Genomic DNA, 24,926 nt, shown 5'->3' on the forward strand with positions numbered 1-24,926 from the left:
CACTTCTGGTGGCCCACGCTACCTAAAGATGTTCTGGACTTTTTCTCTTCTTGCACGGTGTGTGCTTCTAACAAAGTTACTCACTCCAAGCATGCCGGCCTGCTTCAACCTCTGCCTGTACCCTGGCAGCACATTGCGATCTACTTTGTCACAGACCTTCCCCCCTCAGCAGGATGCAACACCGTCTGGGTGGTGGTGGACCGGTTCTCTAAGATGGCGCATTTCATCCCGCTGACCGGCCTACCTTCTGCTCCTCGACTGGCGAGTCTCTTCATTCTACACATCTTTCGCTTGCATGGCTTGCCTCTTCACATTGTGTCCGACCGGCGGGTTCAGTTTACTTCAAAGTTCTGGAGAGCCCTCTGTAAACTCCTGGATGTGAGATTGGACTTTTCCTCAGCTTATCACCCCCAGTCCAACGGTCAAGTCGAGAGGATCAACCAGATCATGGAAAATTATCTCCGCCAATTCATCTCTTCACAGCACGATAACTGGGTACAGCTTCTTCCATGGGCCGAGTTCTCATACAACAACCACACAAGTGAGTCCACCACTGCCACTCCATTTCACATAGTGTACAGTCAACATCCTAGAGTCCCTCTTCCAGTGTCGACGACATCTCAAGTACCCGCTGCTGACTCTGCATATGGGGACTTTCTGCAAATCTGGCAACAGACCCAGTCCTCTATTTTACTGGCAGTCGATCGCATGAAGCGAAAAGCAGATAGAAGGAGAAGAGAGCCGCCTCAGTATCTTCCGGGTACCAAAGTCTGGCTATCCTCTCGGAACATTTGTTTGAAGGTGCCTTCATACAAGTTTGCTCCCAGGTTCCTTTCGAGATTCAACAAATAAACCCTGTCTCCTATAAGCTGCGGCTGCCTCCTGCCCTCAGAATCCCCAACTCCTTTCATGTGTCCCTCCTGAAGCCTGTGGTCCTGAACCCCTACAGCAAGACTTCTAGTTCCACAGTTGCTCCCAGCGGTTCTTAAATAATATTCTGATGTGTTTGTCTAAAATCTAAAGCAACTATAGTATAATAAAGTAAAAAAAAAAAAAATCAATCTGTTTTATATGTTGGATAATAATATATTTTCACTATAAGGATTTCATGATAAAAATAAATGGTGCATGGTCTTTTTTTTGCAATTAAATTACAATATTCTTATCAATGTGACCTCTTACCCTTGTGACTACCATTCCTGTTGAAATGCAAATTCCGTGCCTTTGTTACCACTAATCTAATGCACTGTAAAACATTATGTAAGCAAAATGGTTGTAATTCTCAAAGACTTAATTGTAAAGCCTGCTGCATATATTTTAATAAGCAATGTAAAATCCTGCCAGCAGGTGCACTATATGAGGTAGTGGTGGAAATGAATTATTCAACAAGGAAAGCAATTCTGCTGAGAAGGAATTTGCAATACTGTTTTTCAAGGGAGATCAGTAGCTATCATAGGCTGTCAATGTTAATTTACTTCAGTTTAACTGGAAAAGGTCACACCCATAATACAAAGAATAGGAATATGTCAGGCCTACTTTGTGTTTATTTCTATAGGTTAGGTCTTTCTGCTGCTCCATTTGTCCTTATAATAACACATTGTGTGATGGTGCTTGCTTTTTATATCAATTATTAAATTGTTTTTAACATACCAAATGGATGTTAAATACTCTGAAATAGAAACAAAAATACAGTAAACTAAAAAGACGGTGTGTATATATATATATATATATATATATATATATATATATATATATATATATATTAATTAAAGATAGATAGCAGAACAACTCCAGATGTGATGAAAAAAAGTGAAACTTTTTTTCATTTTTATTTCTTTATAATTTATTGAATTTTAAAACCGTGATAGTAATAGATTTTGTGTTGACATTTTATGGTTTGTCTTCTGTTTCCCAATAGGTCCATTACAAAGGAGTTATGTATAATTTCCTATGACCGTACTATAAGCTAAAATATTTGGTAATCCAGCCCTTATAATGATATAATGAGACACATAGGTGCTGCTCCCCATAGAAGTCTATGAGGAGGGGAAGGGGGAGCAGGGAAAGGGAGCAGGAGCAGACAGAGAAAGGAGACACAGGCTGCTGGTAAGTGTTATATGTCACCCCAGGGCTGGATTCTCAGCTACACTGCTCAGTACTGCTGTATAATCTCTTCCATGTTGCTGCTCTATGTATGTATATGTATAGAGGATTAGAAAGTAATTGGGAAGCAGGATGTTTTATTCTCTATAAGTGCAGTGTATAGAAGACATGATAGCAATTAGGCTCTACCCACTAGCACAGAAAAAAATGATAATTAGAGAGAGCCTATAGAGGGTAAAGCTACTAAAATATGTAACATAAAAATCATATAAAGGCCAGATATAGTGTTATTCCTCATCTGACAGCTTATTCTGAAAAGTCATCACCTGAAAAGTTAGGTACGCTTTAAGTAAACGTAGTGAGTTATTTTAATGCATTAGGTTGCAAAGAGCACAAAAGAAAGAGTTTACTGACAAATTAATGTGTATATACTAGATAGACAGAGATATGGGACCAGATATCTTATTTATGGGTGACAATGCACAGCCACATATGAATACCTAGAGATAGGCTATCAGACGCTTTTCCCAATGTAAACATTACTGAAAATGCAAAATCTACTAATTTCAGTCATACAAGCAGCAGAATTATTTTTGTTTTCTGAAGCCAAATTAAATCTGCACCATTTTTTTCCTTTTCTAATCCTGCAGCATCTGTGACAAGAGAATATTCAATAGATCACTCTACATGTTGCAGTGTGTGCACACTCTACTCTTATTCATCTTAATTATTCATTCAGTTGTCTCTCCTTCCCCTATGGCTTAGTTGAGATATAAAGGATTGAGACTATCAGATCTTTAAATTAAAGGCTTTGATGATTTCAACATGAGGTTTTCTGCAACTATCGACTTGACAGTTGGCTGTTTTTTGTCTAAACCATCTCCTTTAAGGATATTTTTCCACCAAAATGTATTATATAATTAGCATTTAAAAAAAACATAGTGCAAGTAAAGAATCATAAAATGGATATTAATATTGCCAGAGTATATTTTACATATTTAGAATAGTAATATAGTAGTATATATACTGCCACTATCATTATTATTATGAATTCATTTTTTAAAGTATTGACATAAATCATTGTATGCTTGGCTTAATTAATTCAATATATGTGAATATACAAACAGGAAAGGTTTTTTTGTTCTACAGTTTATAGGATTTTTCTTTTTTAAAGTGTCACTTAATTTTGCTCATAGGCTCACAGAACTGTCAAATAGTCTTCTATAACCAGGTACCAGTGTATAAATATTTAATTTTCCAAGCCAGAAATGAAAAATAAAGTATGTTTTAAAAGATTGTAATGTAGTTCAATCCATTAGGGTCTGCCAATACACCTTTCTACAGCTGTCACTAATGGCCATATTTCTCAGCACCGCCAATTTATGGCGCTGACTATTAAGCTTGGAAAAGTCTGCCCTACCAGGTAGGAGCGGTTGTTCTGGTGTCTAATATAACCAGAGTTAATGCTCTAACGGAAGGGTTCGGAGGAACCTCCGATCCCGGTCGTTTAAACCCCTAGATGCCACGGTCAATAGCGGATCGTTTTCCATGGCAGCCAGCCAAAAGCCCCAAGGTCTGATATCCTTCGATAGCGTTTATGCCATGCCAGAGGTGAAACACTGTAAAAACAAAAATCCAAAAAACAATGGCGGTATGGATGTTTTTATATACTACCTCCTCAAATTTTTTTAATAAAAGTTACACAATACATAATGCATACCCCAAAATGGTGACATAAAAAAGTACAACTCTAGTTTTTTGTGCTTAATTTTACAGCATTCATTGCGTGTTAAAAATTACATGTCAACTTCATTCTGCGGATCAGTACCATTTCGGTGATATCAAATTTTCTTTTTTTGTGTGTGTGTTTTGCTACTTCTACAAAATATAAACAATTTAAAAAAAATTATTTGTGTCGCCATATTCGGAGACCCATAACGTTTTATTTTTTTTATCGATTGAGATGTGTGCCGGCTTTTTTTATGTGGGGCGAGCGGTAGTTTTCATTGCTACCAGTTTGGGCTAGATACCACTTTTAAACACTTTTTATTTCATTTTTTTGTGTAAGCGGGGTAACCAAACAAACAGCGTTCACACAGCGGGTTAAATAACATAGTGATACCAATTCTGTTTATTTTTTTATGTGAAAAAAGATGTAATTTTTAAATATTTAAAAAAAATGTCTTTAAACATTCTTTTTACTTTTAATTCCCTATGGTAATTCACCCATGTGATCGCTAGGTGGCTCATGCAATACTTATGTATTGCAGTGCATTGGCTTTTTTTGTGCTCTACTATAAACCACTCCTCAGGTAAGGCTTAATAATAGGACACAGAAGGCAGACTTGAAAGCCCCTTCACTAGGCCTTTGGCTGTCATGCCAGCTGATAGTCACCGCAATTTTGGCATGAGAGGACCAATCTGGGTGGGGAGTGGGGGGGGCGATCAGTGGACAACGAAAGCCCTCAGCGTCTAACGACTCAGCAGCACATGGTCGCTATTCACCTAGGCATCTGAGGAGTTAAATGGCGGGATCAGAGTTATATCTGATCCCATCCGAAGCAGGCAGGTGTCAGCTGTATACAAAACATTCAGTACGCGCGGCATATAGCGTGGGCTCAATTCCTATGCTATACATAAATGGCTGGTGGATGGCGTTAAGGGGTTAAAGGAGTATTCCCATCTCAGAAATTTATGGAATATCCACAGCATATGCCATAAATGTCCGACAGAAGCAAGTCCCACATCTGGGACCTACACCTATCTCTAGAATGGAACCCCCTGATGTCCCGTCCTACCTTCTTCCGCTTGGCACTAACCACTGTCTGATTAAGCGGCCAGGATTTCCCGAAAGAGCGGAGCATGTTATGCTATGCTGTTTCCAGAACACTCATAGAAGTAAATTAAGGTTCCGCAAACAGCATCAATTTATGGTATATACTGTCCCCTAAGGCCTAAAACAGGATAGTCATTAAGGGGTAAACTGATTGACACGGTTACACTAAATGTATCACAAGTAAATAAATATTGGGTTTTTTTCCTCCCCACTATAACTTTTCTGTGATTTTGCAGATTTTATCTGGTTTTATATAATACACAAAAAAAATACTGTATGCCATTAATGTACTAATGTGGTCTAATAATTTACTGACTAAAGGGGTTGTATCATGACGAACATTTATGGCATATACACAAGATATGCCATAAATATCTAATAGATGTTGGTCCCACCTCTGGGACCCATACCTAACTTTCAAATAGTGGTTTGCCAACCCGTTTTCCTGTTTGACCCATTCAGGTGGAGAATGAGTGTACAGCAGGACAGGTTTTCAAGAAACAGCCGATCTCATTGAGCTATTCTGTTTCCATAACTCTCATAAAAGTGAATGGGAGTTAAAGAAATAGCATAGCACAACGAGCTACGCTGTTTCTGTAACTCAGGAGTTACAGAAACAGCATAGTTCAACGAGCTCGGATGTTTCTGGAAAACTCATCATGCTGTGCACGATGCTCTGCCTGGATGCGGTGACCAGAGGCCGCCTCAGCAGGACCCTCGCCCGTTTGGAACATATGTGCAGTTCCTAGAGGTGGGACCCAGTGGATATGCCATAAATGTATGTCATGACAACCCCTTTAAGCATCCACCACATTGCTAAGAAAAATAGATCCCTATAATGAGCAGAGGACCTTGTTTGCTGGATACTTAGGCTATGAGCTTTTCCTGCTAGAAAGATAAAGCTTCTACAAAACTTCATGATTTCAACCTAACAGGTAATAAATAAAGCCAAAATACTACTATAAGATGTCCACAAAAATTTTTTCTTGGCCATACATTTTTTCCCAAGTCCAACAATTTTAAGTGCTGAGTGATTAAAGCCATGTGAATGTGTGATTATTAGGTTGCACAGTGAATAACAAGATAAAAAAAAGCAAAAAACTGTACACACAATCCTCAGAATCTTTCATGCTCATCATCGCCTGGCCAGAAATGTATCTGGCAGACCACAAATTGCTTAGGAAAATGTTTCTCTTCCAGGTGAATGAGCTTCCAAAAACCCAATCTTTCTCTTTTGCACCTTGTGATACACGAAGACTACAGCCATGTCAGCATTTCTAAAATATGTAAATGTATCTAAACACACAACTAATAAATGCTAATATTACTTAGAAAATCCTGTCAGTGCCTATGCTTAAGGTAATTTTTATATTGTTGAATACATATTACACATGCTTAAAGAGTTTTCCCCATCTTGGACATTTATAGCATCCACAGGATATGCCATAAATGCCTGATAGATGCTGTATTTACCTCTGGGACAAAAACCATCTCGAGAACGGGGCCCCTTGACCTACCTTGTCTGGCTTCCTCTGCTCCCCAGCCATTGTCTGACGAGTTGGTCGGGCGTACGGACGCAGCAGAGCGTGCTGAGCTACGCTGTTCCCGTAACTTCCATTGAAGTTAATGGGAGTGCCGGAAACAGTGTAGCATAGCGAGATACGATGTTTCCGTAGCTCACCTAGTTCCGGAAACAGCGTAGCTTGTCGTGCTATGCTGTTTATGAGCATTATGGAAACAGCATAGCTCAGCTGTTTCCATACTCCCAAATACCTTGTTAGCAGCTGGTGCTGAACAAGGTCAGGGAGATAGGTGTGGATTCCTGAAGTGGGACACGCAACTATTCGACATTTAGGGCATATCCTATGGATATGCCCTAAATGACACAGATGCGAAAACCCCTTTAAATGTAAATTTTGCCATAAACGTGAAGACACATAGTACACATTTTCTCTGAAGAACAAACAATTAAATTATTATTCGGAAAATGAAAAAATGTCTAAGGATAGCTGATATACCTCTCACTGTGGTTAAGGAGAGTACCCTATTTCCCATTGCGATTAATTTCCGCCGACAAAAAGTTCAGCTTGATTAGATAAGGAGATGGGGGGGGGGGGGTGTATGTTTGAGGATGAGCAACCACAGTTGTTCTAGTAAGGGAAAGGATTCGGAAAAGTGGTGTTCTACATCAGCCCACTTAGGGCCCTGTTCTTTATGTTTCCCAAAGCGCACCAAATCCAGAATATCAGCATGGCAATATTACCAAACATTTGGAAAACGTAATCTACCTTTACAGACCGGATTTTACATAGTACGGCTGAAAGAAGACACATGTCCATCAATTTCAACCAAGGGATGGGTAAAGGGAAGGTAGAAATTTCTACACATAGGAGCTAATATTTTTTTGTTCTAGGAAATTATCTAAGCCTTTTTAAAAGCCATCTACTGTCCCTGCTGTGACCAGCTCCTGCGGTAGACTATTCCATGGATTCACAGTTCTCACAGTAAAGGCTTGTCGCCTCTGCAGGTTGAACCTTTTTTCTCCAAACGGAGGGAGTGCCCTCTTGTTTTTTGAGGGGGTTTTACATGGAACAGGATTTAACCATATTTTTTGTATGTGGCATTAATACATTTATATAAAATGTCGCCCTTAGTCGTCCTTTTTCAAGGCTAAATATGTTTAATTCTTTTAATCTTTCCTCATAACTTAGATTCTCCATGCCCCTTATTAGCTTCGTTGCTCTTCTTTGTATTTTTTCCAACTCCAGGGCATCCTTTCTATTAACTGAAGCCCAGAACTGAACTGCATATTCTAGATGAGACCTCACTAATGCTTTGTAAAGTGGTAATATTATATCCCTGTCCTGCGAGTCCATGCCCCTTTTAATACACGACAATATCTTGCTGGCCTTTGAAGCAGCTGATTGACATTGCATGCTGTTATTTAGTTTATGATTTACAAGTACACCCAGATCATTCTCAACAAGTGACTCCCCCAGTGTAGCTTCCCCTAGGACATATGATGCATTCAGGTTGTTAGTACCCAGATGCATAAATTTACATCTATCTACATTAAACTTTATTTACCAAGTGGATGCCCAAACACTTAGTTTGTTTAAATCTGCTTGCAATTCACAAACATCTTCCATAGACTGAACTATATTACATAGCTTGGTGTCATCTGCAAAAATAGATATAGTGCTATTAATCCCATCCTCTATACCATTAATAAATAAGTTGAATAATAGTGGTCCCAGCACTGAACCCTGGGGTACACCACTTATAACCGGGGACCATTCAGAGTAGGAATCATTGACCACAACTCTCTGGATACGGTCCTTGAGCCAATTCTAAATCCAATTACAAACTATACTATCTAAACCTATAGTCCTTAATTTACCCATTAGACATCTATGAGGGACAGTGTCAAATGCCTTTGCAATGTCCAAAACCACTATATCCACAGCGGCCCCTCTGTCTAGGCTTCTGCTCACCTCTTTATAAAAACAAATCAGGTTAGTTTGACAACTTCTGTCCTTAGTAAAACCGTGCTGGCTGTCACTTATAATACTATTTTTTGTCACATAATACTGTATATAGTCCCTCAATAGCCCCTCAAAATTTTCCCCACGATGGATGTTAAGCTTAGTGGTCTAGAATTTCCCGGGGAAGACCTAGAGCCTTCTTTGAAAATAGGCACCACATTTGTCCTGCGCCAGTCCCTTGGCACTATACCAGTCACTAGAGAATCTCTGAATATTATGAAGAGGGGGACTGAAATAACTGAACTAAGCTCTTTAAGAATTCTAGGGTGTAACCCATCTGGTCCCGGGGGCCTTGTGCACTTTATTTTATTTTAGTTAGCTTGGACCATATCTACATTCATCCAATTCAGTATATCAACAGCACTGGCACAAGCTATATCAGCTGCTCTATCTTCTGTTGTATATACAGAGCTGAAGAACCCATTTAGTAACTCAGCCTTCTCTTGATCCCCCTGTGACCAACTCCCCATTACCATTATCTAAGGGTCCTACATGTTCAGACCTTGGCTTTTTTGCATTTATATACTTGAAGAATTTTTGGGGATTTGTTTTACTATCCTTGGCCACCTGCCTTTCATTTTGTATTTTTGCTAATTTTATTAAATGTTTACAGATTTTATTATGCTCCTTATAATTTAAAAAGGCTACAGATGTACCCTCAGATTTGTATTTTTTTAATGCCCTTTTCTTGTCCTGTATTGACCTTTTTACAGAAGGTGTAAGCCATGTGGGATTTAATTTAGTTTTTGAAGATATTTCTTAGAGAGCAGAATGGGAAGGTTTCTAAACTAATTTGAAACCATAGGTAAAACCATGATTTTTATAGTAGCCACCCTCCCCACCCAAGAGATGTAAATTTTGGAATATTTTTGGAACTCTTCCTGCACATCTTTGAGTAGGGGTAGGAAATACAATTTATATAACTTAGAGGTAGGATAGGAGAGTTTAACCCCCAAGTAAGGAATATGCCTTGCGGCTCAAGAAAAAAGAAAGGGCAGAATCTTAAAATAAATTTTGAGGTCCGTAGGAAAATCGGACGAAAGTTAAGGCTCTATTACACCGGCCGATTTTAGTCCGATGCAGTGAGCGCCGATCAACGAGACGGCTCGTTGATCGGCGCTCGTTTGCTCTGGTCACAAGGAGATATGGATGGGGACGAGCGGTCGTTACGCTGATTGCTCGTCCCCAAACATTATCATCATGCAGGCAGCACTTCTTGCTGTTCACACAGGTAGATGTGCTGCCGACAACGATAATATTTGACTTTTTTAAAACGATACAATCAGCCGATGAACGAGCATTCGGTCGTTCGTCTACTGATCGCTGCCCTGTTTACACAGGGCAATTATGGGCAACAAGCGTTCTATGAACGCTCATTTGCCCGATAATTGCCCAGTGTAAAACCCCCTTTACTTGGACGATCAGGGGGTATATCCGGTTTAGGAAGAGTAATTTTGGTGGCAGATAGTATCTCCCTGGTAAAGACTTGAATACTTTCATTAAATGAGGGGTTAATGTAGTGTTAAACAGCTTGTAATAATCATAAGATAGGTCATTAGGGCCAAGAGCCTTGTTAGGCTTTAAAGATGCAATAGTTTTTAGAATGTCTGTAATAGTAAAATCAGCTGATATGGCATTTAAATGCTTATATGATATAGATGAAAGCTTCATTCCCTCATCCCATGGTTGTGTAGTAATATTATTACCTTGTAAGTTATAAAGTGATCAATAAAACTCTGCAATGGAGTTTGATATATCTTGGGGCTTAAAGATTTTTGACCCAGACGGGCTTAAGATATATGTATGGAATTCTAGTTTTAGCCATAGTTTTTTTCAAGCGATTGGCGAAAAGGGAACCCACTTTGTTATTGTGTCCATAATACAAAGCTTTTAATTTACGTCAAATCTTGGCATTCACGCCTTATTGGTGAGAGCATAGACTGGAGCAGTCAGAAATGAGAAGTTTGGGATAAATTGCAGGTAGAAGTTTGCGAATCCCAAAAATTATTGTATAGACCGAAGACTCTGTGGACGTGGCCATTCTAAAACGGACTTCACCTTTTCTGGATCCATCTTGAGCCCACGATCGGAGACAATGTAGCCCAGGAAGGGCCGAGAGTTCCTCCCAAACACACATTTTTCGAGTTTAGCATATAGGTGATTCCCCCTTAACCGCAACAAAACTTAGCACACATGCCTCCGGCGCGGCGTCAAAATCGGGTGAGTAGATCTAGATAGACCACCATACAGACATACAGCAGTTCCCGGAAGATGTAATTTACAAATTCCTGGAACACAGCTGCAGCGTTACACAGTCCAAAGGGCATCACGAGATATTCGTAGTGACAGTCTCGGGTGTTGAATGCCGTTTGCCACTTGTCACCATACGGATCAAGTTATAAGCCCCGCGTAGATCTAGCTTTGTGAACACCTTGGCCCCACAAATTCTGTCGAAGAGCTCTAAGATGAGCGGCAAGGGGTACTTGTTTTTGACCGTGATTTGGTTCAAACCTCGGTAGTCGATATAAGGACAAAGAGATCCATATTTCTTCTTTACGAAGAAGACTTCCAGATGAACCCTCTCTCCAGGTTCTCCTTAACGTAAGCAGACATGGCCAGGATCTCCGGCAAGGAAAGAGGAAAGACTCGTCCACGAGGGGATGAGACGTCAGGGAGAAGTTTAACAGGACAATCGTAGATGCGATGGGGAGGAAGAGTCTCTGCCTCCTGACTAAAGTCGTCCGCTAAGCTGGCATAATGTGTGGGTAGATCAGAGAGTGATTGAGGCACTGGAGGCAAAACAGGACGAACCTGTGGCAGACAGCGGTGAAGACACTTTGATCATCATTGGAGGACTTCTCCAAAACTCCAGTAGAGAACCGGAGCATGTAAACAAAGCCAAGGCAGGCCCAGCAGAATAGGGTTGATCGCTATAGGCAAGACAAGAAAGGCAATCTATTCCGAGTGGAGAACCCCCGAAGCGTGGTGTCAGCGGTTCAGTGATGGACACAATAGGATCAGGGAACGGTAGTCCACTCATAGAGGCAACACCCAGGGGTATCTCCAGAGGAACCGTGGGCAGATAGAGGCGATCCACTAGGTAATGCTGAATAAAATTTGCAGCTTCTTCCGAATACAAATAGGCAGATGCAGTGTATTATCTCTCTCCAGAGACAATGGTTACAGGAATAGACAATTTGGGAGAGGATTTGGCGTCGTTCCACTTAGGGTTGGTTGGGGAGACAACCCTAGGTGCTGGACTTTCCCGGCTTTTGTGGACATTGACACACAAAATGGCATTTGAGGCCACAATACAGACACAAACCTTAAGAGTTCGTATTTAATGTGCGTGGACAGTCCTTGACAAAAGGTTGCCAACAGGGCCTCATTGTTCCATGCCTGCTCCGCTGCCAGTGTACATGGCAGTGTAGCTGGCATACTCTCCTACCGTCGACTCCCCTTCCTTGAGGGTTAGCAGAGTGGCTGCTGCAGAGGATGTTCGAACACTTACGGTTCCTCGAACACTGTACGAATAGTCTCTAAAAACAATAATAGATCCGAGAATTCCAGGCCCTCCCATTCCGAGATGGTGTTCGTCCAAGCTAGGTCTTTGCAAGCCAGAAGACAAATAATGAATGCTACCTTGGCTTCATCAGAGGGGAAGAGATGAGCCCATAGTCTAAAGTGGATCGTGAATTGATTAATGAAGACTCTACAGGCTCTAGGATCTACATCGTAGCGAGGCGGTGGAGGTAGCAAAACTGTAGATCCTGGAGAGGCAGGAGGGGTAACAGGTAGTGGAACAGCAGCGGCATCCAGAGGAGGTGCAGGAGGACGATCCAAATAGGCAATCATAGAATTTACTGCCAGTAGGAGCTGATCCTGGCCTGCACGCAGATCATGCATGTCTGTTAGCATCACCTGAAACGCCGTCTTAGGTTGACCAGTGGGTTCCATGGCCTGAGCGTACTGTCACGATCTAGGGGTATGTGGACCCACTAGGCCGCTCTGCCATAGCGGAGTGGCAGCTGACCAAACAACCGTCTATAAGTCTATGCAAAGTCTTTAGCACAAGATTACCTGTAAGAGTCAAGACGGACACGAGTTGAAGCAGAGGCTTAGGCACAGATGGAGCTTGGCGTGGCAGATGACACACTCTACTCCAACTAAAAGCTTAGGCTCAGGAAACAAACACAGCAATAGGATACAGAAGCAGGATACGGGAACACTGGGAGAAGGAAACTAAGGGACCGTTTGCAATATGAACATGGGTAGACAACAACAACGCTCAGGCAAGGAGTGGAAGGGCAGAGCCCTTTTTAAAGTTCAGGGTGATCTGGGGATTGGTCAGGGAAGAAGAGCTTCCAAAGAAAGCATTTGTGTGGTGCTGTTGATGGTTTTGAGCAGCTAGCTGCTTAGGGGTTGCTAGGCTACCTGGCACTGTAATGAGAAGAACATCTCCCGGGGAACATAACAAGTATTATGGAGCAAAGCCAATCCGCCCACCTGGAGTCTAGACCTGGACAATGAGGAGAGCAAGACTCAGGTGCAGTTGAATGGGCAGGGGAACTCCATGCACTGCCAGCTACACTCACAATTCTGTAACTTATTATTATGAATACGTTTTATTTGCTGCAATTCAGAATACATCTTTAATCATAATATATTCCGTAGCAATTTATGATTTCTTTCATGCAAATTTATATTATATGTGAATACACATCGGCTGAAATCACTTCTTTTCTAAACACTAGAAAACGTCGTTAAAAAAATAACAGCCTATGGTCAAGGAATAAACTGGACGTCTCCCTTTCAGACTGAAACATTGATTTAAAAAATAGGGCTGAAAGACAGTATAATTAAAAAAAACATTCACTTTTGCTATGAATCCAAAAGTCTGTTACTACCACTTCATATTCTATAAATAAAACGGCATTACGTCTATAGTATTAATATTTGCGCCCACGATTCCCCCGAAAATCCACGGGAGAATTGCGGCCCCATTCATTTCAATGGGCCCATGCACACTACTGTGACCACAAAAAGAATGGACATGTCACGGCCTGCAATTTGCGGGTGGCTCGCGGGTGACACTCCGCAGCTGGCCGGCCCGAAAATGATGGCCGTGCACATGGCTACAGTTGTGTGCATGAGGCCTAAGATGGATATCAGATAACAAGATCTTATAATATTTTGGGGAATACTAGTTAGAAGAAAAGATGTGTAAGAGGATTTTCTGCTGTTTTTATTCCACCTAATATTACCATACGCTGTCTGGACATAAAAAATTCATTTTGGAAAATTACCACTTCCAGTCATATAATTATTACTATTGTACATATTTGCATCTTGAAATCTTACCACATAGAGAAGGTTAAGGTTATCAACTTTCCCAAAACAAACATCCAACAGAGTCACTGGATTTTTAGTTGCTGGTCTTCCGGACATTATCCACGGTAGAGCAAGATTTTCTACACTTGTTGTCTATGTGAAAATAACAGAAAATATACACTATATTCAGAACAAGCTTTATAATGGGTTTGTAAGGTATACAATAAAACAATGCAAGGCAGTAAAGTGCAGTAGAGTAATATCAGTCCACAATAAAATAGTGATGTTACAAGCAGTTTGTAATCTTAGTGTCATGCTATTCTATACAGTGATGGAAAATTATACATAATGTGGTCACACTCTACTCCATTGGTCTCTTACTTCTTGCTAACCTACTGAATACATGTTCGCAAGAAAAATAGGAATGATAGAAGGTTGTAAAACGGCAGGATCAGACTACACAGAATTTGTTTGAAATCTGCAAACAAGGAGACACATAGGTCTGCATAGAAGCTGTAGACACAACAGTATGACATGTTTTAATCAATACGATTTGCCTTACTTTTTATTTCAGATGCATTTAAACAATAAAAATGTAATTGCAAAGGTGTTCATAGACTAAGTACTGTTGTGATAAAAAAGGTCTTGTTTTGCGCAATAGAAACGGGACCCTATTTAGGTCACAAACTGAACTTACACATTGTGCTCACCATTGGAAAGATATTTTCAAATACATTTAGGAGTTTTCCCATAAACAACATTTATCACCTATCCTCAGCATAGGAGATAAATATCGGATTGGTGGGGGTCTGACCGCTGGGACACCAACCCATCACGAGAATGGGTTTACCGTGCCACTCCTCGGAGCCCTACAGGAATGGAGCGGTAGTGCATATGCTTGGCCACCACTCCATTTATAAATATTGATTATGGGAAAACCCCTTTAAGATAAAACCCTCAAATTAGTCCCAAAAATCTACAATGCCCTATCAAAGGAGGCTATTCAAGTGAATCTGTCTTCAGACTGTGCTGCCCTATGTGCCATTTGCATAACGATAGCTATAAAATAATACAATGGACTAATACTATAGTTATCAATCCAGTGTATTCATAAAGAAAACCCTTGTGAATTGTTCCCGGAAGTGCTGGAGCTTTTCTAATAATGATGACGCTCCGATATTGCCCCAAGTGACTGAAAGCTTGCTTCATGTGCTGTTCGTGTACATGACTGTTAGGGGTTGTCACATTGCCTATTGCTTGAGTCCCAAGCAGAGCATCAGCTAGCGCTTTGCTCGGGACTCCAGCACTGCTCCCGACGTCCATATTTAGTCAATTCAGGGGTTTCCGATCGCTGGAGTTCTCGAGCAGAGCATCAGCTGATGCTCTGCCTGGGGACTACAGCGCTTCTGCCAACGTTACTGTCCATATATGAACAATAACGTCGGCAGCAGTACTGGAATCCCCGAGCAGAGCATTAGCTGATGCTCTGCTTGGGAACTCCAGCGATAGGAAACCACTGAAGTCATTGACCATATATGAACAGTGACGTCGGGAGCAGGGCTGGAGTACCCGGGCAGAGAATCAGCTGATGCTCTCCTCGGGACTCCAGTACTGCTGCCGATGCCACTGTCCATATAAGGACAGTGAAGTGGGCAGAAGTGCTGGAGTCCCCAGGAAGAGAATCAGATGATGCTCTGCTCGGGAACTCCAGCAATAGGAAACCCCTGAATTGCCAAATATGGACGTCCGGAGCAGTGCTGGAGTCCCGAGCAAAGCGCTAGCTGATGCTCTGCTCGGGATTCAAGCAATAGGCAATGTGACAGCCCCTTGCGGTCATGTTCACGAACAGCACATGAAACAAGCCCTCAGTCATGCGGGGCCGTGTCTGAGCGTCATCATTATTAGAAAAGCTCCAGGAACAATTCACAAGGTTTGAACTGCATAATTTAGTACAGAAACATAAATTAAGGTACATTAGTAAGTTACGTCGTTTCACATAAATATATTACTGCAATGCAATTTTTGGCCCCCGCATAACCCCTTTAATGTTCTTTAGAGTAGAGAATATATCAATCATCAAATTTCACAAAGATCGGAAAAGGACTGAATAGATTTTCTCAGATAGCCCCATTGCTGTTGCAGTCCCATTGGTAGAAAGCTATTATTCTTTTCATTTCACAATTTTTATTGACATAATGAATAATTTTTGTAATTGTCATGCTCCTACAGTATTTGCCAATTAGTCGTAGAGCTATGGAATAGAACGATTGATCAGAGTGCATACAATTGCTTATACACATATGTAAGAGGAGTAGTGCAGGCAACAACATGGGGAATCCAGATAAACATTTAATTCAGTAGAGCAACATACAAAATTTGAGGTATTTGTTTTGTATACAATTGTACGAAAATTAAAAAATATTCTCATTATATTTCAAATTAATATTTGTAGCCTAAATAAGATTTACTTTCATCTATAGATGAAAAGAAAAAAAGAGTATACGCAAAATGTGACATATCAGTACGAGCGGAAATCTTTGCATTTAGCAGCCTGGGAGGTCAGAGGCCAAATGTCTAAATTAATAATTCACTGAAAGGTCTAGACCTGGCCTTTTTAAACTTATTTAAATTGTCTTGACTTTCAGCCGGACTACATACCATCTGTACATTTATTTTTATGTGTTTTTTTGTTGTCTCTTTTTAGGGTTTAAACTGAATTTTAAAGGTTACACTACTTAAAGAAAACCACTCTTTCCTGACGGACTCTTATCATAACTGTACCAAACCACTTGGAGTGAAAGTGTTGGTGGCATATATTAATATATGCCATCAGCCATTATGTGGTTTACAGGAGTCTGTGTTGACATGGCAGTGTCACCCTCTGACAAACTTAATAGAAAACCACAGCTCTCTCAAATTATTAAAGGGGTTGTCCATTTCAGCAAATTCAGATATTATTGTACAATTTTATGCTTCTCACGATTTTCAAAATCTCTGCTTCTCATTCAGTAGGAACATTCATTGTTTAATTCATGTGGATAAAATTCTGTCCATGGTCATGTGATGTACACCGGTGCATGGCTCGTTATAGTCACAGTACGATTATCAGAGCTCTAACAATCCCAGCACCTGTGTGTCTATCACATGACCATGGACAGAATTTTATCCAGTGGAAGTAGGCAATGAATGTTCCTATTGAATGACACCAGCAGAGATCTTGAAGACCGTGAGGAATTGTTACAGAAAGTAACTTCCTTGTTTGACTTTTTTTTTCCTGCATTTCACTAGCAACTGATAGGTTTCTTTAAGCACCTATAGACTTCAATGGACGAGTCTGGTCCACATAAACAGACTAGAATAGGACATGCTGTGAGTTTCTCACAATGGACACATGCCCTGCTAAAAAGAAAACAGTTGTGTGAATAGCCCAACTGACTTGTATGGATCAATGTTTTGACTGTTTTTAAAATGGACAGCACACAGATGAGAAATACGTTGGTGTGAATAAGGCCCTAGGTATCAGCACAGTCTCTGGAGGTGGTTTCAGAATACTGCTTTCCCATATTCACCGCTAAAGTCACCAAACTATTGGGGACATCCATTGCCAATACGATCACTATAGTAACAAAATAAAATGTCAGGGCTGAATACAGCTACGATGTCCCTGACAGCTGATGAAAAGTAAACCTTCAACTGGAGGGTTGCACTAAGGAGTCTCAACTCCTGCACAATAAATCACAATGGGAAACGGCAGTTTTACCAGGTTTCCTACATAATTCCCTATATAACTTTGTTATTTTATTGCAGGTTAAGGCTATGTTCACAGAGTTTTTTGCAGGCAGAATATTCTGCCTCAAAATTCCGTTTGGGATTTTGAGGCAGATTTTGATCTGCCTGCACGCCGTTTGCCGCATTTTTCACTGCGTTTTACGCCTGCGGCCATTGAGCGCCACGGGCAAAAAAAAATGCAGCGAAATACGCTTTCTCTGCCTCCCTCTGATGACAATGGGAGGTCAGAGACGTAAACGCCCGAAGATAGGGCATGTCACTTCTTTTTCCCACGAGACGGTTTTTCCGCTCGCGGGAAAAAAAACACCTCCGGCTCATATTGAATTCAATGGGAGGCATTTTCGGCCAGTCAAAATACTCTGTGTGAACAGGGCCTTACCTGTGCTATTTTTTATTTTGATTAGGAATTCATGAGAACAAAAACAAAATGTGTCAAATAAAAACGACTATTGATACCTATTTCCCATTCTATTTCATCACATTGAAATTCCTAGGCCACTCAAAAGCAAGAGAGAAGCTTCATAGTGTCCAGAGCTGGACAACCAGGAAGAGTGGGATGCTAGCTTACCCTCAATGCGATTACAAAGTCCCTTGACAAAGTAGTCATTAGCTTGTACAACCAATGATGGGCTGCACGTCCGCTGCCAATATACTTTTCAAGTCTTCCGAAAAAAGGCCGAGCGGGTGAGTCTAATCTAATGTAAATACGGCTTCTATTATAATTAACAGTTCACCCACAAAGAAAACAAAAATGACATTTACAGCCCGTCATTGTACAGTAGGTACCCTTTTTAAAGGCTAAGTTTACCTTCAGTTTATGAGCGGGTTTGTTTTGAAAAAAGGTCTCCAATATACTGTACTTCCATTATCAGAATGACTATCTTTATTATCAGGACGGAAATGATCATGGAGTAGAGCAGCTCAAATTTTCGACCTCTGCCCTGTGCAGTATGCAGGTCCCCATTTATGGCAGCCTGTATTCTGTCTATGGAACAGCAGGCAAAAGATGGCAGACTTCAGGGAAGTTGCAGGAAATTAAATTTCCTCCGGTCTTACTTGCTCTATTATCAGATCACTACCACAAGGAATTTATTCTGGTAACTAAAGTATATTAGATACAGGGATTACATAGAGCAGAAGGGACCTAAAAGCATAAAACATCAGGCTGATGCTACCATCACATCCTACTGTCATGGGGCAGGAGAGCAAAGCCTCATGCACACGACCGTAGCCACCGACCGTGATTTTCGGGTCGGCCGGGGCGGAGTGTCACTCGCAAGCCGCCCGCAAATGGCGGGCCGTGCTCATTGCCGCCACCATTATTTGCTATGAGCCTGGACCGCAGAACACGGCCATAATAAGACCTGCCCATTCTTTCTGCAGTCTGGGCTCCTGGGCCATGCACGGACCGTGGAAACCATAGTCGTGTGCATGGCCCCATAGGAATGAATGGGGCCGCAATTCTCCCGTGGATTTTCGGGGGAATTGCGGCCGCAAAAGCACGTTCATGTGCATGGGGCCTAAGAGCCCTGTGCATGATCATATAATAGGGCTTACATTAGCTAGAGTTATCTTCTCCGGGAGAGTCTTAAGGTATGTATACCACAGATTAGAGAACTACTGTAAATGTAATAACCTAATATACTAACGCAAGTTCACCAGAGGTGAACCTAAGAAGTAAACTCTCGCAATAAATTCCACTTGTAAAACAAAGTGCCGTCCAAATGAGTTAAAGTGACACACCACATGGATACTCATAACTGTATTTGCAGATGAAATCATGTTTCAATAATTGCTAGTCCGGTTTAGAAATGGCAGGTTTAGGAAAAGAACAGCAACCTGTGTCAGAGCTTTCAAGATGTTCTGCCAGCCATGGATGAAACATAAATAGTGCTAGATGCCAACTTCACAGTAAAGAAATTATGAAAATACTTCTTTACAGTTAAGTAAAAACATATTTGCTGCTTGCGTTAGTGTGTAAGCCCTTTATATTACAGTTCAAAACACATAGATGTGAGCGCTTGTAATGCTGGCCCTTCTCCAGTGTTTCCTTGTAACAGTAAAGTTTCCCAGTTTTCCAATGGGCCAACACGACTGTCCAGGAAAGTTAGCTCTCCGTCCAAATTTTCACCTACTCAGCTACGTTTGTTCACGAGGTTAAAGTCTGTTCTGAACATCCATTTCTTAAGAGAGTCTGGCACATTGTATTTTATTCTATTTGCCTTATAAGATGTACAGAAATAAAAGTAACAACATAGAACCTGGAAAAAATTCTGTAGAGTACTAAGAGTTTATACTAAAAGGGAAGGTGTCATGATTTTTTTTTATCATATTGCTTTTAATATGATATTAACATACATTTTATTTATTTGTGTTCTCGTGTTCTACTTTTTACTTTGTACTTACTTTTACTTCTCTATGGGGGCTTCCATATTTTTTCATCTCTGTATGTGTCGATTAACAACACATACAGAGATGGAATACGGCACATAAAACCCCATAGAGAATGCAAACGGGAGCCGTTCCATTCTCTGCAGTGTATGCCGTCTGTGTGGGAACGGCGCATGCGCCGCTCCCACACAGACCAAAAGGAAGCTCGTTCGCAGAGCGAAATTCGGCGCCATTTTCTTGTGGACTGGAAGCCGCTGCCGGACAGTAAGATGACGACTTCCGGCCGCGGCTTCCGGCCATATGTTCAAGGAAGCGAAGGCGCAAGGAATAGGAGCGGAGGTGGCAGGAGCAGGTAATTTATGTTCGTGTATGTGATGTGTGTGTATGTTCGTGTTATACTGCCTGTAATCCTCCTACACTGTGAAGTCGCTCAGAAAATGGCGGCACACAGTGTAGGAGGTTTGAAGATTGAAACCCCTCCTTCTCCTGGCACTAGCCAGAATAAGGGAGGGGGCATTGTGTGAGGACTTTAACCTTTGGTGAACCCAAGCATGTTTATAAGGGCACTGCACGTACAGTAATTCTCTAATATGTGCTTACTATCAGGATTGTCACCTTTATGAGCAGGAGTGATCAGACGATATAGCAGAATAGTCGTTATTGCTCTGTGCAGTAGATACAGTCGGTCAAAAAACAGCTTGCGTCTGCAGATAATCTTTAGAAAAGCTGCAAGAAATGAGATTTGCCCACAGCTACCTTGAACTGTAATTCAATCAATGCTGGTCATAAAAAGGAGTAATTCAACAGGAGTATATTATTAATTTATGAAAACATATTTTTAATATCTTACTTATATAATCCCTTATTACGGGCTGAAATCTTGAACTGAGATCCTGGTCGGGTGCAATGCGGTCATGGACAATTTGTGTGGCTTTGAATCAACATCTACTGTATATCAAGGTTCACACATATTCGTAACTATTCAAGCTATTTAGGATGTCGACATTGACGTACTGTAGACAGTGAACAGAATCTACTGATAGCTGTGCTGAGATATAACGGCTATCACACGGATTGGAAGTATTACTTACATGTCTCTAAAGTGTACTAAGTCACTTAAAATGTTGACAGTAGTCATTCAAGCAACAGACTACAACCAGACCATAATCCCAGTCATTAAAAAAAAAAATATATATATATATATATATATATATATATATATGTGGCAGTGTTTGTAAGGACATGGTAACTGACAGAATTTTAAAATGAATGTGTCAAATTTCAGCGATGTGTTTTTTTCAGGATGCTGATAGAGCAAATAACAAGTAAACAGTACAACCTTGTGCATCTTAACCACTTCCCGACATTTGTCATAAGAATAAGTCATGGAAAGCCAGTGCTTCCCGCAAAATATCGTATACTTCCGACAAATCAATGGCACCGGCTCAGAAGCGGAGTCGGTGCCATCATCCCTGGATGTCAGCTGTATCTTACAGCTGACACCCTGCTGTAATGGCAGTGCCCAAAGAAAGCTTCGATCCCCGCCCTTAACCCCTTAAATGCAGCCGTCAAAAGCAATCTCTGCATTTAAGGTGTTTGCAGCTCATCGTCACCCCAGCAACGAAATCGGTATCGGTGGCGAATAGTGGCCTCCCGGTCTGCTAGCACAGAAAACTTCCAGCCTAAAAGGCTTCCGTTGCCGTCGGCAAGATGGCGCCGGCTCAGGAGCTGAGCCGGCGTCATCAGTAGTGGATATCAGCTGTATGTTAAAGCCAACATCCACCAGTAAAGGCAGGAATCTGAGCTAGCTCCTATCCCTGCCACTAACCCCTTAGTGGATGTCAGCAGATCGTCAGGCTTGCCATGCAATCAGGGCTGCGGACTGCTACTATGGCGACAGGAGACCTAACAATGGCCTCCTGCTCTGCCATTACGGAAGCCAATCGGCTTGCTGTAAGTGAATGACTGACAGATCTAATACATTGCACTACATAGGTAGTGCAATGTATTAGAAAAAAAAAAATCTGCCAGTTGGACTTTCAAGTCCCCTAGTGGGACTAAAGAAAAGTGTAAAAAAAAGTGAAAACAAAAAAGTTGTAAAAAATATAATAAAAGTTTCAAGTAATAAAATAAAACACAAACGCCCTTTTTACCTTATCATGTCCTTTATTATTGAAAAAAATAAAATAAAACCATACATATTTGGTATCGCTGTAACCGTAATAGCCTAAACTATAAAAGTATTATGTTATTTATTCCACGCGGTGAACGGCGTAAAAAAAACCCCGTAAAAAACAATGCCAGTATTTCTGTTTTTTGGTCACTTTGCCCTAGAAAAATTTAAATAAAAAGTAATAAAAAAAAGTCACATGTATCCAAAGATGGTACCTATAAAAACTACGGCTCGTCTTGCAAAAAACAAGCCCTCATACTTCACCGTCTCTTACGGATCTCACAACATGGCGACAGAAAAAACACATTCTTTTTACAAAACTAATTTTGTGCAAAATGTTGTAAAACATAAATCGCCGGAATCGTACTGACCCACAGAATAAAGTTAACATGTAATTTAGAACGCTTGATGAACGCTGTATAAAAAGAAACTAAAAAACTATGCCAGAATTGCTGTTTTCTGGTCACCTTGCCTCCCAAAAAAACAGGATAAAAAGTGATCAAAGAGTCGCATGTACCCCAAAATGGTACCAATAATAACTACAGCTCATCCCGCAAAAAAACAGCCCTCATACCACTACGTCTATGAAAAAATAAAATTAGTTAAGGCTCCAATAAGTCAGGAAATAAAAATAGGTGGTTGTGCAGGCCTGATGGGAACATTGCTTCTGTTTCAAAAGGCAATTTATCGAGGCCTTAAAATTAGGAAACCAGGAAGGGTAAGGCCCAAACATATCTGCTGAAGGCAAGTGTACCCGCATTATACCAGCACAACACTTCCTAGCAAAATTCCCCAAACTGCAAAGGTGCGGAGAGGAAGAACATAATTTATCAGTGCGACACCGGCCTGTGCATTAAGGATTGCTCCACAGCGTAATACACATCTATGGATTATTTTATTGTTTTTTTTTTACCCCATTATAATACCACCTGACTATGCCCCTGATGCACTCTGCCCGGGTTACATGTACCTCAACAATATAAACTGAAATACTAGTAAAACTCCAAACAAAACTTCTACCAAGCAAAGTCTACGCTTCAAAAGCCAAATGGCGCTCCCTCCCTTCTGAGCCCTACAGTGTGTCCAAACAGCCGTTTACTTCCACATATATGGCATCGCCATACCCGTGAGAATTTTTGGGGTGTGTGTCTCCAGTGGCATAAGCTGGGCATGACATATTTGCCACTGAATTGGCATATCTGGGAAGAAATTTAAATTTTTACTATGCGCAATCTGCAGCGCAATCATTTATGGAAAAGACCTGTGGCTGAAAATCCTCACTACACCCCTTAATAAATGCCTTGAGGGGTGTAGTTTCCAAAATGGGGTCACTTCTCAGGGTTTTATTTTATTATTTCACATCAGAGCCCTGCAATTGTGAACCAATACTTTGTAAATTGCCAAATTAGGCTTCAACTTCGCATGGCACTCTTTCACTCCTGAGCCCTGTCGAATGTCCAAGCAAAAGATTACGGCTCCATGTAGGGCGATTCTAAAACTGGGAAACACAGCATAACAATTAGAGAGCGGTCTTGTTATGGTGGCACAAGCTGGGCACCACATATTGGCATATCTTTGGAAAAAAATCCCATTTTCACGCTGCAACATCGAGTGCACACTAATTTCTGCAAAACACCTGCGGGGTGAACATGCATGCTTTAGTTTCCAAAATGGGGTCACTTCTGGGGGGTTGCCACTGTTTTGGTCCCACAGGGGCATTGCAAATGCAACATAGAGACCAGAAACCAATCCAGCAAAATCTGCACTCTAAAAGCCAAATGGCGCTCCTTCTCTTCTGATCCTTGCCTAGTGCCCAAACAGCAGTTTATGACCACATATGGGGTATTTCCGTACTCCAGAGAAGATTCTTTACAAATGTTGGGTTTTTTTTTTTCATTTTTTGAGAAAATGAAAAGTTTTGAGCTAAAGCTACGTCTAATTGAAGAAAAAGGATTGTTTTTATTTTCACTGCCCAATTCTAATAAAGTCTATGAAACACCTGTGGGGTCAAAACGCTCACTATAACCCTAGATTAATTCCTCAAGGGGTGTAGTTTCCTACATGGAGTTACTTTTTGGGTGTTTTCACCGTTTTGGTCCCTCAGGGGCTTTGCAAATGTGGACGGTTTCTTCTGTAACTACCATAGAAACAGTAACGAAGTGCAGAGATTGTGAATAGACATCCCGTGGAATGTCTATTCACTGTCTAAACACTTCAGTATTGTTAATGCGTTAGTATAAGACAGCACATAAGGATCTAGCAGGATCCCTATGCGCTGAGTAAATGAATGAAGAGGAGTACATGAGGCTGATTGGTCAGCGTCATACACTCCCCTGTACAACGCCCAATTGGTCTAAAGTAAAAATACAACCACTTGGGCATTAAGCAACTAAAGTGGTGAAAAGAGATCGTTTTTAAAAAATAAAAAGCATTACTGTCACCTACATTATAGTGCCCATCTCCTTATGTAGGAGATAGGGCACTTATAATGTGGTGACCGAGCCTCTTTAAAATTGGAAAAATGGGAATTTTTGCAATGTTTCACTAAATTTTGGTGTTTTTCACAATTAAATACTGAATGTACCAAGCAAATTTTAACAGCAACATAAAGTCCAATGTGTCACGAGAAAACATTCTCAGAATCGCTTGGATAGGTAAAAGCATTCCGAAGTAACTACCGCATAAAGTGAAACATGTCAGATTTGAAAAAGGAGGCTCTGCCAGGAAGGTCAAAAGTGGCCAAAGAGGGAAGGGGTTA

At 40.9% G+C, this 24,926-nt stretch overlaps 1 protein-coding gene across 2 annotated transcripts in view; it reads right to left on the reverse strand.

The window, feature by feature from the left end:
• LOC142660430 (uncharacterized) overlaps positions 1–24,926 on the reverse strand; it is a 173,420-nt gene that overhangs the window by 59,648 nt on the left and 88,846 nt on the right. For both annotated transcript variants that reach the window (XM_075837049.1, XM_075837053.1), the window contains one exon: positions 13,846–13,968. In XM_075837049.1, the coding sequence (XP_075693164.1) occupies positions 13,846–13,968 (123 nt within the window). The remainder of the gene's footprint in view (positions 1–13,845; positions 13,969–24,926) is intronic.

Source organism: Rhinoderma darwinii, chromosome 1, assembly GCF_050947455.1.
Source record: "Rhinoderma darwinii isolate aRhiDar2 chromosome 1, aRhiDar2.hap1, whole genome shotgun sequence".
Taxonomy (NCBI): Eukaryota; Metazoa; Chordata; class Amphibia; order Anura; family Rhinodermatidae; genus Rhinoderma; species Rhinoderma darwinii.